The 17085-nt window shown below is 42.8% G+C and overlaps 1 protein-coding gene across 1 annotated transcript; it reads right to left on the bottom strand.

Moving 5' to 3' along the window:
- Window positions 1-8903: 8903 nt before the first annotated feature.
- On the bottom strand, window positions 8904-14417 carry LOC147419840 (Nuclear transport factor 2 (NTF2) family protein). The gene is made up of 5 exons (XM_086505999.1): window positions 13941-14417; window positions 9734-9888; window positions 9572-9638; window positions 9426-9477; window positions 8904-9350 (listed from the first exon to the last, which is right to left on the bottom strand). Exons 1-5 carry the CDS (start codon window positions 14293-14295, stop codon window positions 9269-9271), a joined length of 711 nt encoding a protein of 236 aa, XP_086362125.1. The 5' UTR covers window positions 14296-14417; the 3' UTR covers window positions 8904-9268.
- Between the last annotated feature and the right edge of the window lie 2668 nt (window positions 14418-17085).

Below are 17085 nucleotides of genomic sequence, written 5' to 3' on the forward strand. Positions count from 1 at the left end.
GTGCAATTGAACAGGCTTTTATTGCTTCTCAAAGAAAGGGTGGTAACAGTAATGCAGCCACTTCTTATGGTTCTGCTGCGAGTGGCAAAAATTATGTTCCTAATACTTCTGTTGGCAGTACTTCGTCTGGTAATTCTGGTGATAAGGGCAAAAAGAAGATGCGTTGCCATTATTGTAAAGCCAATGATCACTTGATCAAGTCGTGTCCTAAGTTGAAGGCCAAAGAGGCTAAGAAGAAAGAGGGTGGTTCCACTGCAAATGCTGGTTCCACTACAAATGCAGCCATTGTTGAGTCTTCTGTGAAAGGAGACTCTGTTGCTGATGTTGATGCAGAATGGGCTTTTAGCGCAGAGTGCACATACAATCCTGCTGTCCATGATGCATGCTTGTCAGTTGCTGTAGATTTACATGTGTGGTATTTCGACAGTGGTGCTACAAAGCACATTACCTCACATCGTGAATTGTTTACCTCTCTCGAGTCTGTCCCTCATGGGAATTCAGTCACTCGTGCCAACAACGCCTCTTATCCAGTTCAGGGAGTTGGAAAGATTGTGCTTACTCCTGCTAATGGCAGTTCTTTCACACTTGTTGATGCACTTTATGTACCTGGGATCAAGAAGAATCTCTTGTCTGTATCCGCACTTGCTAGACTTGGACTTGTAGTCAAATTTGTGGATGACAGATGTACAATTCATGATCTCAGTTTTGGTGATGAAATTGTTGCATCTGGCCTTTTGTGCCGTGGGCTGTATAAGCTCACTTTGTATGACAAGTGTGGACAAAATTTTGCAAATACTGTTGCAGATTCAAGGGCTATTTCAGATGCAAAACTTTGGCATGCACGTTTTGGTCATCTGAATTTTGCCAGTTTGCTGCGTTTGCAGAAATCTGATATGGTTGCTTCTTTGCCGCCTCTTGAAGCACCTGTCAAACATGTTTGTGAAGACTGTATTTTGGGTAAGATGCAGCGTTCTAAATTTCCAAAGGATGGTTCAGTTCGGGCCACATGCAGGTTGCAGCTTGTGCATAGTGATGTTTGTGGGCCCATGCAAACTCCGTCCTTGAGCAATTACCTGTACTTTGTGACTTTCATTGATGATTACTCCAGGCATGCATGGGTATTTCCGCTTAAAGCGAAGTCCAAAGTTTTTATGTGCTTCAAACAATTTCTGGCTATGGCTGAAAATGTCTCGAAATATACTACGGGCACCCTCCGTTCCGATCGAGGGGGGGAGTATATGTCTCATGAATTTAATGCATTTCTGGCTAGTCGTGGGATAAAACACCAATGTACAGTGCCTTATACACCTCAGAAAATGGTGTTGCTGAGAGGAAAAACAGGTCACTGACGGAAATGGCACGATGTATGGTCAAAAGTCAAGCTTTACCGCATTCTTTTTGGCTTGAGACCATCATGTGTGCCACTTATGTACTTAACAGGTGTCATGCGAAAGCTTTGCAGTCTATTACTCCCTATGAAGCATGGCATGATAGAAAGCCTTCTATTGAGCACATGCGTGTTTTTGGCTCTTTGGCATATGCTTTGGTGCCACAAGTGCAGCGCAGAAAATTGGATGATAAGGCTGTCAAATGTAGTTTTGTTGGTTATAGTGTTGAAAGCAAAGGATACAGGTTGTATCATCCGCAAACAAAACGTATTCTGGTTTCACGGGATGTAGTGTTTGTGGAAGATTCTGTTCAGCCCTTGTTGTCATGTACTAGAGACAGTAATGTAAGCTCACAGGACATTTATGACACTTTGTTGCCTCTTTTCAGTGGTGGAAATACGAATGTAAGTTCCAATGAGGCAAATGTACAACCTATGGGGGTTTCTGAAAATGTATTAGATCAGTCTATTACTGATGCAAATGTACATGATGTACTTGATGAGGGAAGGGCTGAAAATGAGCAGGCTAGAGGTACGCCAAACCGCCATAAGGCTCGACTTGTTGCAAAGGGTTATGCACAGCAAAAAGGCATAGATTATGAAGAGACTTTTGCTCCCACTTGTCGTATGACTACTGTGCGTTTTCTATGTGCATTGGCAGCTCATTTTGGTTGGGATGTACATCAATCAGACATTGTTACTGCTTTCTTGAATGGTGACATATTTGAGGAAGTTTATGTAACAAAGCCTCGAGGTTTTGTCATAAAAGGACAAGAGGACAAAGTGTGCAAATGTAACAAGGCTTTGTATGGGTTGAAGCAATCTCCTCGTGATTGGTATGAGAAAGCTGACACTCATTTGGTCAAACAAGGCTTTCGTAACAATCCAACAGAAAGCACATTGTATGTAAAGCGTGAGGGTGATGTACTTCTCATTGTGGTTCTTTATGTTGATGATTTGCTGATCACTGGACCAAATGAGAGACATATTGCTGAATTTAAGGCTGATTTGAATGCTACTTTCAAGATGAAAGATTTGGGGATGTTGCATCATTATTTGGGTATACAGTTTAAGCAGTGTGATGGTGGTATTGTCTTGTGTCAGAAAAGTTACATAGAGACATTGCTATGTAAGTTTGGACTTGAGGATTGCAAACCTATTGCCACTCCCATGGAAACAGGTTTGAAATTGAGTCTACATGATGCTGGCGATCCTGCAGATGTCACTCTTTACCAAACTGTTGTTGGCTGCCTCATTTATGTATGCAACACGAGGCCGGATATTCAGTTTGCCGTCTCACAGGTCAGCAGATTTATGCATAGCCCAGGGTCTAAGCATTGGTAGGCTGTTAGAAGGATTTTCCGCTACCTTAGTGGCACTTTACATCTTGGCTTGTTTTATCCCAAGGGGGGATCATTGCCGCCAGACTTAAATGCTTTTTCGGACTCAGATTGGGCTGGTTCTTTTGACACGCGAATGTCCACAAGTGGTTTTTGTTTCATGCTTGGCAGTTCATGTATATCATGGTTGAGCAAGAAGCAACCTACCGTGGCCACTTCGAGTTGTGAGGCTAAGTACAGGGCAGTCTTCACAGCTACGGTTGAGTGTGTATGGCGCAGACGCCTTATGGCTGATTTGGGTGTTGGACAGGACACTGCCAACACTATCTACACTGACAGTCAGAGCGCATTGGCAGTTGCGAGGAACCCAGTTTTTCATGCTCGCACAAAGCACATTGAGGTGCATTACCACTATGTCAGGGAGAGGCTCTCAGCAGGAGAGATCAGCTTGGCTTATGTGCCAACACAGGACAACCTTGCAGATCTTTTCACAAAGGCATTGTCTCGTGAGAAGCTTGAAGCTGTCCGCAAAGCTTTGGGCTTACTCCCCTTTGTGGACTGATCCTGTCCTCAGGGCATGGCACTTCCCTTTACTCATGTGCTAGCTCTCGTTCACCGCATCACTCCAGGGGGGATTTGTTACCATATACATGTGGTAGTGATGTGTGTGAACACATTAGGACCGCCGGGGCATTTTTTCCCTCTTTAGGAGGTTTTTCCCCCCGTGCATTGTATATACGCCCATCACTCTAGGGCTATCCATCTTTCCATTGCACACTAAGTAACACACTCTCTATTGTGTGCCTTGAGCTTCCTTCGTCTTCTCCAAGTTGTGTGTGTTTCTCTGCAACCCTAATTGCAACATGTCCAACCATTTAATTCTATTTGTGTGGATATTTCATCTTGCAGGAACTCTTGATGGGCTCACGACAGTTCCATTGAATCGATCGTGATTCAAAATACATGATTCGATATCAAATTCATTTGAGAACTCTCACTGCTCCAAAATCATCATGATCCCATTCTTAATCCTGATACTTGTTCACAAATACTAGGTTCTTTCATTAATTTCATTTAAAATTCAAGATACTTATCGTTTTCAGGGTCATTCTAGGGTTGTCATTCCTCCAAATTTGTCATCCATTATTATCGATTTTACTTGTTATCTGCACACATTTAGTTCATACTGAACACATTGTTTCAGCCATCTAGTCACCTCATCCATTGAGAAGTCTTGATGCACCTAGATCCCTGGGTAGCCATCTCATCTCGCAGGAACTCTTGATACGCTCACAACAATATCTAGTCATCTCAATAATATTGGAATCTTGATGCAGTAGAATCATTCAACATGTGTCCTCATCCATTCATTCAAATTCATCATTCTTATCTTGAATCAACGAATCCATTCTTGAGCGTCGATCGCTCCCGATCTCACCATCTCATCCTCAATTTCACTTGCAAAACAGGCAAGGAGATGGCTCACCTCGTTGCAAAAGAGTGCTCCATGCTTCCCAATCCATACAGATGCAAGTTCTTCGCTCCTATTTCTGGTTATCTGTCACAAACAACCAGATTGTTAGTACATCAGTATCTCTTTCAGTGTCCTTTCGAGTATTTGGTTCATATTTTGGTCAACAGTTCTATTCCAGCTCTTCCTATGAGTAAAGCTTTTGCTTTTCTACACTCATCTATCCTTTCAGCTTTCCACCCCGTCCAGAGAGAAGACTTAATGGCCTCACGCCATCTTGAGTGAATCTCATCAATCAAGTAATTCTTCAGGTTTTTTGTAAATCTCGGGTCTCTAGAGTACTTTATTAACCTTTTCACACACGTGTCAACTTGTAATTAACGCTTATACTTTGCTCTGGAAAACTTGTTCGTTGCAAAATTTGCCCAAATCTTCGTTCTTTTCTCCAGTTCTCGTGCCTTATTTCAAACTTTCTTTGCCTTTTGTTGAGAGGTGTTATCTTATCAGATTCTCCATGAGAACCCATATGTAATCTGGGATTATTTTTTGCTTATGCCTTGTAAGATAGAGTGATGAAGACGGTAGCGCGCCCGTTGCACAATGAAGTAAGGGTGGGAATGGCTAATAAGTTCGGGGTCGGGACACAAAGAAACTTCAAATAACAACTTCCATAGTACCCAAGTGCTCTATCTCATCTTTGATAGGATTTGTATGCTTTGAGAAAAGCACACGCATGATGCTCTAATGCCACTGTTACAAACTTGGACACTCCCCAAGTTGAAAATCGACAACGACACATGAGAGAATCACTTAAAATACTTCTCAACAATTGGTCCCAAAGACTAGCGCCCCTATCAGTATTTCTTTTATATTAATGCGTGAGCAAAGTACAACTCCGAAAGGACCCTCTGCTCTCAGAATCTGCGTCCAGATGCTTTGAAGAGTGAGGCCCCTAAGGGTCCTTTTATTCTTACAAGGGATACTACAAGCAGAGCCCCAAAAGCTTAAAAACTCAAAAGCAACTGGTCAAAATGCTAGTCCAAAAAGAAAAAGCACAAATTACAAAAATTCGTATTGTTGTCATGTCAACCTGTCAGTGCAAATTACAAAAATTTGTATTGCGATCATGTCATTATCTATCCACTTTTGCCGCGTCCACAGACTACCATACATGTTGTTATGTCATTGATGTGTTGTCCAGGTATTACTACCACGTCATCACTTTGTGATATGAACCATATGTGATAAGCACAAAACTTTGGAATGCACCAACTTACAATCTTAAGGCAAATATTCTTAAAACTTTCTTTGATTGTTTATGCAAGAGTCGATGATGGTTGATACAAGAGTACAACCCTTTAATGAATGGTGGTATAAGAGTTTAAACGCTAAATTCTTAAGAGTAGACATGCTCGTGTAGTGAGAAATGCTCATGCAATGGAATATGAATGATTTAGTTTTAAGATGAGATTTAGGCTTACCTCTTCTATCATGAAGAGGATTACTTACATAGCTAGGAGAGGCCTAAAGATTTGGGATTTTCTAATTGACAAGAGGGGAGGAGGAAATAACCTTTCTTGGAATGGAAATATTTTTTCAAAATGAAACTTATTTTATTATGATAAAATTTATTCTTCAAAATGTAACCTCCTCTTGAGACAATTTGATATTAACTTAATTATGTCACTAAACAAAATCTTACACGCATACTTTTTAAAGAGGAAAAAATTCTATTTCTTCATTTAATTTGAATGCATAATCAAAGAAAAAGTTGTGAGCCTTTTATAAGAGCGTTTATTTTAGAAAAAAATTAATGCCTCTTTTGAAAAATAAAGTTAGTTTCAAAAATTTCAAGACTTAATTGCCTTTGATTTATGACATTTATCTCTATCAATGGTTTAGGTAAGAGAACAAGAGTAACTTAAAAATCAAAAAGAAATTTTTGCGAGGGTTTAAGGATAAGCATAGATATTAGTCACCATTCATCATGCATGCTATATAGATAAGTATGATCTTCAGGTACCTATGGGTAAAGAGAGTGCTATATTCTCTCTATGCCATTTTAGCTTGGTACTCTAAAGAGCTTGAAATAACATCGTAGTTAGTGATTAGTAATGTTATTAGTTAAATATAAAAATTTAATAATTTGTCTTTCTAAGTAAAATGAAAGCTTGCTTATGAAAACATAAGAGCTTAAGCATAAATTAACTTAAAATGAAAAGTAGCCCAATTGTTTAAGATATGCAATAGCATGAAGATGAGAACAAAATCTATCTTGATGTATGTGTGATAAAGTCTTTTGTTCGCTTTAGGAGAGTATTGAAGAAGTGTGTTGATGTACGTGCCTCTCTCCCTATTCACCTTCACTTGAAGACCACCAATTGCAACAATTTCATAGGGAGGCAGAACCATGTACTAAATCCTTACATCTAAGGAGGCAACATGTTTGATCACATCAATCACTATTCTCCCCTCACACATCATTGCCAATCATACTTATTTCTTTAAAAAAATTAACACCACACCCCTACCATGCATACCACCCACATGCACCCCACACCACTGTATACTTCTCACACAATCTGTCCAATATAAACACTCAGCACCTTCATGTGGGCACCTACCCTCTACACCCTTTAGCACCACTTAAGGCACTCACCACAACTCTCTTTAGTTTTGCACATATTAGCTCTCACGAATTTCCCACACCACGTTCACACAGGTAACACTACACACGCTAGGGCTATGTCCCGAAAAAAACGGTATGATGGTGAGTGCAGAGAGTGTGCAGAAGATGAGATCGCAAAGAGAGAAGCTCATAGAAAGATGAGGACCCTCACCCGTTGAAGCCAAAGGCTCAGGAGGCCTAGGAGCTAGAATTGTTCCACATGGCACCGACTATGGGATTGCCACCCACCCACCCCCCTTGAGGACCCACAGAAATGGCATGAGTACGTGTAGAGACTCTATCAAGTACTTGGCACAACCACCGACTCCAGAGCGTCCAAAGCCACGTCCGCCGACATCCACTTTCTTTACATAGGCAGTGGTGGAGAGGGCGACTCGCCACATGCAGCATGGCTATTCCACATACCACAATGACCACACATTGGCCGAACTTTATGCTGCAATGTTGAAGGTAGGGTTGAGCTCATATGTGGAGAGTGAGGGTCTACAAGCCCCACAATAGGTTAATTTTAGATGAGCCATCTCCACCATCAACCAATTCTTTACTGTGCCCTGCCTAACAGATCACGCAAAGGCACGGAAGAGACAAATACACTACTACTTAGTGGACTTCCCCAAGGCTTTTAGCAAGGTCCCATCCAACAAGCTCTTTCAACACCTTGAGACCCTTGGTGTGCCATCACAAATGATTTGGGGGATGTATGCTCTCTAGAACAGGTGACATGCCGAGAACGATGCCCAGAAGGCACTCAGAGGCCATTGCTAGCACTATTCGTGTGAAGCAAGGACGCCCAATCTCACCTACTTTGTTTTGCCTCTAGATTGACGAGACATCAAAGTACATTCTTTGAGCACGAGGGGCGGGCGTGGATCTAACAAGTATTCTCATACATATTATGCTATATGCCATATGGTTCAACGCACAAGGTCTAGATATAGAGCGACTTCCACCGTCAATATGACCCAGCCTCACCATTTATACGCATCTCACGTAGTGAGAGGAACCGGGTCCTCAGACATGATCTCTAGCAATTATATAACCGAGAGAGATAAATTACACCCAGGCAGCCTCTTCCACTGAAGATTTTGTATTGCAGAGATCACTTCATAACTATTTTAGAGGAGATATATGGACACATATATGCCACATAGTGCTAGCAATTGGATAGCTCAAGGTTTTCTCTCGTACACTTGAGATTGAGGGCGGGTGGGCGGCCCAGATTTATAAGAGATCGAAGGACCTGCCGGGTATCATGGTGGGGTGGAGCACTATGTATGTAGCTGCCCAGCATATGAGAGCAAACCGGGCCGATATACAACCCTTTTCACAGGCAAGCCCACACTTAAGAGTACTATTGGAGTCGAGAGACCCAAGACAGCTGGATCGTTTCTTCCTAGAGATTCAGGGACATAGGAAGACTCTCCTCCAATCACCCGCACACCCCATAGAGGCGACAGTCACAGCTCACAGACTTCTTCCAAAGCCCCTCTAGTACCACCCACCAACATTCAAAAAGGGGTCACACTAAAACAGGTAGAGATTGTTCAGGCCCATTGGCAGCCAGAGCACCAAGATACCAGGCCCAGCAAGTATATCACAGGGGCCATCCAAGAGATTCGACTACAACGTGAGCAAACCACACAGGGAGATAGGATGGGCTTTCTCAGACCCTGTTGCTATGCTGCAGGGACTCTTCATCCCTACCGACCTATGCATGATATGCTGCACCCCCTTGGTACTGGATGGAGCTAGAAAGTATTTTGCATACCATGGTCGGACTTCCCTGTGCATATAGTTTCACAATCATTAAAAAGCTCCATCCCCCCATCCCTCATACACATGTATACGCACCTGCATCCCCATGCTAGTCTATTTTCTTTTGTAGCATGCTTAGTTTCAGCACTTTTGTCTTTTTTCTGGATACCCAGAGGACACACATGTACACCATTCTGCCTCATAGGCCGATTTCGGCCTCTAGAAGACCTTAAGAAGGCTTTCCTTCTGTCTTTCTCTCTCTTTCTCTGTGACAAACATCCGATAATGGCATTATACAACAAAATACAATATGTATGTTTGGATTTGTGAACACTATATACATAATGGGTGGATTACAATACAATACAAAGCCCTACCTCAGGAAGAAGCTTGCTCCAAATCAGTTTGACATTTGCTTGGAGAATGCACCCTGAGATTGCCATGAAGGATGGATCACCATGCTTCTGTATTCTCATACAGGACAAGACCTAGCTCCCCCTCATAAACATAAGCTCATGGACACACAGCAACTCCCTGAGAAAAGTGAGCTAATTCGAACAAGTTGCTGGCAGGAAATTTTTGACATAAACAACCGGTTTGTTGCTTATGCTTTACTGCCACTCACACTATCTCCTCTTCAAAGCAGGGTTGGGCTTGAACACTTGTCCCAGCAATGCCATTTTTGGAACATCCCAGTTCTCCACATGCCTGCTCAAAGTTCCCCCGTCTGAGACAACCTTGACAGAAGATACTAAAAAGAATAATAAAGATTAACTCCTTCACCTGGTTATTCTTCCGGTTTCTGCATTGAAGTAATACTCAGTAAAGCCGGTTGCTGCAAGTATGACACAACATGCGCAGAAAATATATTAGATCACACTTCTAAAAGCTCTCATCATTGGTTGTCTATCATGCTCTCAATGCCTTACAGGACAAAATTGGCCTCCACGGGAACTTCAATATACAACTAAACCGCCAATATGCCACAAACTTGTCCTGCAAATTAACATGATTAAATAAACCCACAGAAGATCAAGTGATTATTTATCACATAAGCAGTTGTGATTTGTGTCATGATAAGCAAGACTTACGAGTAGTTCCTCAGACTTAACAAGTTTCACATCAGACTTTTCCAGCAACGATCCAAAATTGCTACAATTGTTCTTGAAGCGCTTCAGGCTTTTAAATGAACCTGCAGGATCTGCAAACTCACAGTCTTCTTCATAGACTCCACTCGATACATTTCCTGCAAAACACACTATGTCCTCAGGAGCTGAAGCACATCATAAAGTAGAAAAATTGATCAAAGAGTAGGAAGTGTTTCAAAATTTCCTTGCTAACCATTAAAAGACGATGGGCATCATATCTTTGTGAGAAACTAGAATCTACCAATATCAGGAAAGAAGTGCAAGTCCAAAACAGAATGTCTGCATGAAAGTCCAATCGACAAGTTGATGGAGCTTGTTCTCTCCATCAAGAACATAAGCAAAAGTAGGCAGCACGCACCACAAATGTCTGGTCACATTTAGCTCTTTCTGTATTGAAAGTTCTAAGCCCCAACCATACGTCAGGTTGGAAAATTGCAAAATTGACTTCAACTCTTAGCAATAGCCATAAACCAATAGCATTTCCAAGTCGATCAGTCTACAAAGAGCAATTTACTATCCCCTTGTTATCCACTGATCACAAAAGCCTAGTCTACTTGTTTTTGTGGTGTCCCAAGACTAAGGAAATAAAATGCGCCTATTGCTGAGAACACATTTCCAACACAAAACCATGAACATACCTATTCCATGAAAAGTGGCTGGAAAAATTCTTGTCTTCCTCAAAGACTGTGCATGCAATGTAGATGAACCAATAGACGGAGTGCCAAACCGTTCACCACACACACGCAAACAATGAGATCAAATCTTTCTCTTCTGATCTAAAGCAATCAAATGTGGCAATTCACAACGGAAATGCGCATGCTTGGTGCTCTTACTCTCATGTGCTCTTTCGACGAATGTGTCATGCCAAGAAAGAGACATGGAATGTGACTTCCTTGAATAAATACTTTTCAGCTTTTCATGAAAAATATCTTACATTCGTGCTCATTCATGAGTGAACCGTGCTCAACGTACAATATGTCATGCCTAGGAAAAGGGATCACATAAAGACGCTGACTAAAATACAGGAAACGATCACGAATGAAACACTTAAACAATGCGTGCGTATCAATCATGCGAACACATAATACTTCATGTGAGGGTTCTTTGGACCTCGACTCAAAAGCCAAGATCGGTTCTTCATGATTGATCCAATCTACAACGAGGTTAGCTTCGCTAGAAAAAGCATCCACTAACACATCATTCTTGTGAACAATCACATCATCTTCATGCAACTCATCATGCTTGTGAGATCACATCTTGATCATGCAAATCATCATGCTCGTGAGAAATCACACCTTGATCATGCAAATCATCATGCTTGTCATTGGCATCCAAATCATCATGCTTATCAATATCATTCAAATCATCATGCTTATCATCATCATTCAAATCATCATGCAAATCATTGTCATTCAAATCTTCATGCAAATCATGTGTGTCATGCTTTGGAGGAGAAGAGACTGAGAGAGTCTTCTTTTCCTGATTCTCTTGCATCTGTGCCTGAACTTGAGAAAAGAGTCGCAAGAACTCTTTCATGTGTTGGTGCTCTTTTCTTTGATGGCTTTGTTCTCGCGATCAAATTTTGCTTGACTTTCTTTTTCTTTCAAGTCGTACTGACGGTCTATGGCTTCCATTCTTCCATCGTATTAACGATCTATGGCTTGGCCTTCTTTCTTCGTAGTCACGATCTATGGCTACCCATCTTTCGTCGTGTTCTAACTTCCTGTCCAAAAACAACTACGGTAGCTCCTTCATAGGAGTTAGTGCAATACTTGTCGTAGATGGGAAGGGGGAGGGTCGGAAAAACCTCCTGGTGGGGAAAATTCTTCTTCGCCTCTCTCATGCTCATCACCTCCAAGCAAAGTATCCATTCCACTTCGAGTGATGACCATTCTGAAGTCGTGGGTTCTTGTGGTCTTGGGTTCTTAAGTTCACAAGGAACTTGGGTTCTTGTGGGGTCTTGAGTTCTTGAGGGTTTTTGAGTTCTTGAGGTTCTTGCGGGTCTTGAGGTTCTTCTTTCGCTTACAATCTATGTTTGAGAAGGATCTTCTCTTCACCCGAGTTCTACTCCTTTCCACAGGCGCACCCCTTGGTGGCCTTGCGCTCCCACCGAGGTTGCTTTTTTCCACCTCACGTCGATTGGCCAGCCACTAAGTGCACGGTCCGCTCTCAATGAGTGAAAAGAGACACAAGGGGAGGCTGGACAAGCCCTTCTTTCTTGGGTTTCCTGTCACTCTTCAAAAACACGATTAGGAATCGACGCGCCCAAGCGAACTTGGGTTTGTGCGACCTCAACAAGCAAAAAAAAAATCTGTGGTTCTTTCCTTGAGTGATACAGAACACTACCAAAACTTTGATACCAATGTAAGGTGCAGCAAAATGAATGTTTGCGCTTTGCTCAAGATGAGTGCTCCGAACTGTGCTCAAGGTTCCTTTTCTTCTTATGGAAGGTAGAGCCTTCCGTTCTTAATGAGAGAATGCTATGATCACAAACAAAGTGAATGGACACTGTGCGTGCAAGTGTATGAGACTGAGAGTTAGAGAGAGAAGAGAGATACGACACCAAAGACGTTGTAAAACCCTCCTCCGAAGGCCCCACTCTCGTCGGCGAGAGTGGTCTACTTATGATTGCACAAACTGGTACAAATTGAATGCATGTGACTGATGCAAGTCTAGGCTATGTCGGCGATGACGACGAGACCGACACTAGGGCTGAAATCTGCAATCTTTCTACTGCTGTCCAAAAACGCTATGGGCTGAAATCAGCAACTAGTCCAAAAACGCTGATTTTGGGGGCTATTTCTGTGGGTCTTTGTCGCTGAAAATTTGCAGGTTTAAGGGCTGAAAACTGAGGTTCTTAAGGCTGAAAACTGATGGTCTTTCCGGGCTGAATCTGCTACTCTTCTAGGGTTGAACTTGCAGGTGCTCCAATGCTGAAAAACGCTGCAGGCTAAGGTCATAAAGGCTGAAAACGCTAGGCTGATGCAGGTCAAAAACGCTAGCTTGCTGGCTGATTTTGGTGATAGTTGCTAATGCAAAACACTATGCACTGGGCTTGCTGGCGATGGCTACCTGATGCAAAACGCCAAGTGCTGGGAGGTATGGCGATGACCACTTTGATGGAAACGCCAAGGTACAGAGTCCTTTGCTTGGAGGGGAGACCACCAAGTTCTTGTTGAGAAGTTGCCTGCTGAGCTTAGCTCCTTGTTGCCTCTTCTGCCAAATAGTGCTAGCTCTAGTTTGCTTATATACAAACTTAGCAAAATTGCCCTACCTACCTTCCAACAAAAGTCACTTCAAAATAATACGTGAAAAATGTCAAAAATAGGTAAAATAGGCTAAATGCACTGAAAAATTCCCCTGAAGGATTCTGATGGGTTCTCATGGGAATGCTTATGATCATGCTATGTGCAACCAGAGCATATGCATCTACATTAAGTGGCTGGGCATGCACGGTCTACGAATAGACTCACAAAAAGTGCCAGATCACTTCTAAATCTAGACTGACTTGACTGACTGAACCCTGATCATGCTGTAGCTTGTCCACGGACACATAGGGTTGGATGCGTCACGTGACACGCACATTGCTACATCTGGCCTTCCCGGAGTTTTTCACAGCTTAACCACTTGGCCACACTAGGTAAGACGATCCCCACTAGCACATCGCACAAAATTTGGCACACATGTCAAGTCGATATCGGCATTTACTTTGAATATTTTGACGACATATTTGGAGGAAAAACATCAACGATAAGCGACTTTTGCAGCCAACATCGGCAACAAAACCCAACACAACATACTTTGAACATTTGTAGTAGGACTTCACTTTGATCTTTGACATCGGAGAAGCCCCATTTGTATTTGACCTACCACCTAATTGCCTACCATTCTCTAGGGGAGGTGTATTTGGCCTACTCTTGTTTCTACTAGATTAGAAAAACGAATGTCAGTTGGAGGTTAGTAACTAACGGACGGTCAGCCATGTTAGCGGCCGGCCAAAGGGCACTAGCATGCAAAAGACGGCACTACACAGAAGCAATCCAAACGAGAAGCTTGTACCATTCATCCACCAACAGCCCATTGCCTCAATCAGCAGCATCACATCATGAAAACCCAAAAAGTTTTGCAGAGAATGGCAAAGATGTAAGACCTGTCACAAAATAGCCTTTGTCGTAGTCGTCGATGATGGACTGTATGACATAGTCACGACCAAGGGGCCCTTGGAAAACATCTGAGCTGTCGTAAACATCAGTAGAGGGCTTGGGGTTGAACAATGCAGAGATGTTTCCCAGGGCTTCAGCACCATACCAAGCCGCACGCAGCACGAAATTGGGGCTCTCGTCGTTGGTGGCCATGGAAGCGCTGCGTGGAGAAGCGTCCCCCGAATTGTCGCCCCGAGTATTCTCTCCTGCGCGAATTACTAAGTGACTCCCTCCACGGCGAGAAGAAGGATTAGCTATGGTTATCAGAGGTAGCCTGCAGGCAGCGGGGCTCAACCCCGCCATTGCTCTTGCTATTACTGTTGATGGTCACCGATTTCGAACGTTGGTCTGGTCAGTAGCTACACAACACAGGCGGGCGAGACACCACCTCTGTCAGGTGGGATATACGGTTCCTATTGATCGGGGGCGGCAGGATCGGTTTTGCACCGTCCGATGGTGGTTTAATCCTCAAGTGATCACCATGTGATCACAATTAAAGTGAACCCCAAGTAAATTTAATGTGAACATCAAGTGACCGTCAAGTGTGAATCCCAATCAACATGTGATCACCTTGTGACCCCACCCATTACCAAGAGATTACAGTGTGACCTCGACTATCCCAAAGTGATTGCAGTGTGACCTCGTCCATCCCAAAGTGATCTCCAAGTGAACACCATGTGCTCCTCACCCCGTCATTTTTTCTATATGATTCTATGTTCACACCACCATTTCAAGTGGCGCGCGATAGCTTAATGGGAGAGTCATGGGGTTGTGTAGGTGGTGAGCTCGAGTCGTCGTAGGGGCTCAACCGATATTTTTATTCTTGATAATAAATGGATGGTCCACATCGTTCGAAGATAGTGGATCGTAGATCCCACCTGACAAGGGGGGTGTCAAATAGTCACGAGGATGAGCTTTACACACCTGTTGCCCAGCTTCAACAACAAATTAAATAAAAGCTACAGATTTCAACAACTGCCACGTAGCCTATTGGTTGCACCAGATTCATGATGTTGTCACGACGCGAGCTCCAACCCCACCTTATGTCATACGATGGACAGGGGCCTCTTTTTGTGCAGCTAACCACTGGTCGCCACCTCGACATGCCCAAGCTTGAGCATGCAGTGTGTAACCAGCCTTACACAATTGTTTGGTTGGTTATTTTTTTGGCCTACCCCAACGGGGTGATGCCTCCCTTTATGATAATGAAAAAAGGAGAGGGTTTCTTTTATAAAAATGCACATTTTTAAATTGGTGTTGGTTAAAATTATTTTGTTTTGGTTTTTGGTAGAAAGCATACCATTGATTGAACGAGAAAGTGGTCAACTAAGAGAGAGAATGGCGATAAAGGTAATGATGCAAAGATTTTATGTGTCCCTTAAATTGTGGGTAATTGGAGGAGTGTATCGCAGAAGCACGCATTCACTGGAGGTAGGTTACGTAGTGTCTTGAAGCCTGGAGGAAATAGTGGGGAGTCGGACCTATGTGTGAGCCACATGAGCCCACACTAGTCTTCTTGACGAGGGATGTGCAGGTCACCTTGTATTTTGAAGCTCCTTTAGGTGAGCTAATCATAAATACGATGATCCGATCTAGTGCAATCATGACTAGCAAGTCCCATAAGCTATCAACAAGGTCGAGAGCTATGAAAGGTGGCTCTAGAACAACGTGCATTGTGGTAGCAGCGTTTGGTATTTGTGCTCGTTGCAGGAAGCCGTCAAGCTACTGAGGTTGTTTGAGGCGAGGGAGCCATGGGTGCATCGTTGCAATTGGGGGACAACCCTTGACAGCTAGAGGGAGCAAAGCAATCGGCTTCAACTTCATTGAGCTTATCAACATCCATGAAATGCTTTGGTGACTCTAAGGCAAGGCGTAGCTTGATCCACCTCAGGGTTATAGAGCCTAATCAAAGGACGTGGCCACTCATATGTTGGTTTTTGATAGCTCTTCCGCTCTAGGAGCAAGACGACTCACAACCCACAACACCACCATTGTATGTAGAGTAACACTTAGTCCGCCTTTTCAATGGGCTATTCTTACCAACTACTCCCTAAATGAATCGACCAAGGTAGACTGTGAAGTGTTTGCCTGCATATTGAGAAATTTGTGGATGCCCTTGTGAAAATGACATAGAGATCCCTCTTTCCATGTATTTTTTAGTGTGACTGATTCGTATGTGTTTAAAACATGATCTATAGTGATGGGGTTGGATGGATCATGAGAAACTAATTAAATACATTTTTTGATAGCAATCATTTTGATCCTCAAAAAAGGCACCTCACGGTATTCTCTTTAAGCTTTTGGGAAGTGCCGAGACAAAAGGTTGAGAAGGTATTGATGATGAATAGCTTTGGTGGGAACAGGAGTTGGCATGAAGTGGGGCATGGAACACATAGTCTAGAGAGAAACTAGCACCGATCCTCCATCTCTACATCTAGCGTGCCCTCTGTCCTCCTTCTCTTCAGCCCATCTCAGCCATGGCAATATGCTCCTTTTATTGCCAAACCCAACACTAAACCTTGCAGCAATGCCATCACTTGTGTAGGAGAGAATCCAAACTTGTGCAATCAGCTCCCCCTCACATTCAATGTACACTATTAATCATTAACAATCAACTATATTGACGCCAAACCCAAGTTTTTTAATTCTTCTACAGCTACTCCACATTAATTAGTAAGCAAATCTATATTCATAGATGCAGCTACAAACGAGGATCACAATAACAACATAAGAATCCCTAATACTTAGTTGTGAATGGAGCGCCTTAAGGCTTGTCGAAATTGGCAAAGATGGAGATAATAAGCAATGACGTATTGCACGCTACACACTACATGCTACAACTAGTTTAGATGCAAAACCTGTCATAAAATCTAATATCTAACCAACCCAAATGATTCTCATATTAAACTGATCATTTAATGTGGGAGAATAAATGGGAACAAGGGTTAGAATATAGACATGTGCTTATGGACCTGTCTCAACACGGGGCCAAGGTTAAAGGGGTCCAAATGAGAGATGGTATGTTAAAGAGAAATGCTACCTAATGGAGCTTAAAGACCTTAGGTTTAACTTCATTAAAGACCTCCAAAAGTT

This window comes from Adiantum capillus-veneris, chromosome 29, assembly GCF_014529385.1.
Source record: "Adiantum capillus-veneris isolate H3 chromosome 29, ASM1452938v2, whole genome shotgun sequence".
NCBI classification, from domain to species: domain Eukaryota; kingdom Viridiplantae; phylum Streptophyta; class Polypodiopsida; order Polypodiales; family Pteridaceae; genus Adiantum; species Adiantum capillus-veneris.

Coding starts and splice junctions, on each gene's coding strand:
- LOC147419840 (XM_086505999.1), bottom strand. CDS start 14,295: ATGGCGGGGTTGAGCCCCGCTGCCTGCAGGCTACCTCTGATAACCATA. Junction 9,889..13,940: donor CAAAGGCTATTTTGTGACAG/GTCTTACATCTT, acceptor TGTGTTTTGCAG/GAAATGTATCGAGTGGAGTC. Junction 9,639..9,733: donor TTAAGTCTGAGGAACTACTC/GTAAGTCTTGCT, acceptor GTTAATTTGCAG/GACAAGTTTGTGGCATATTG.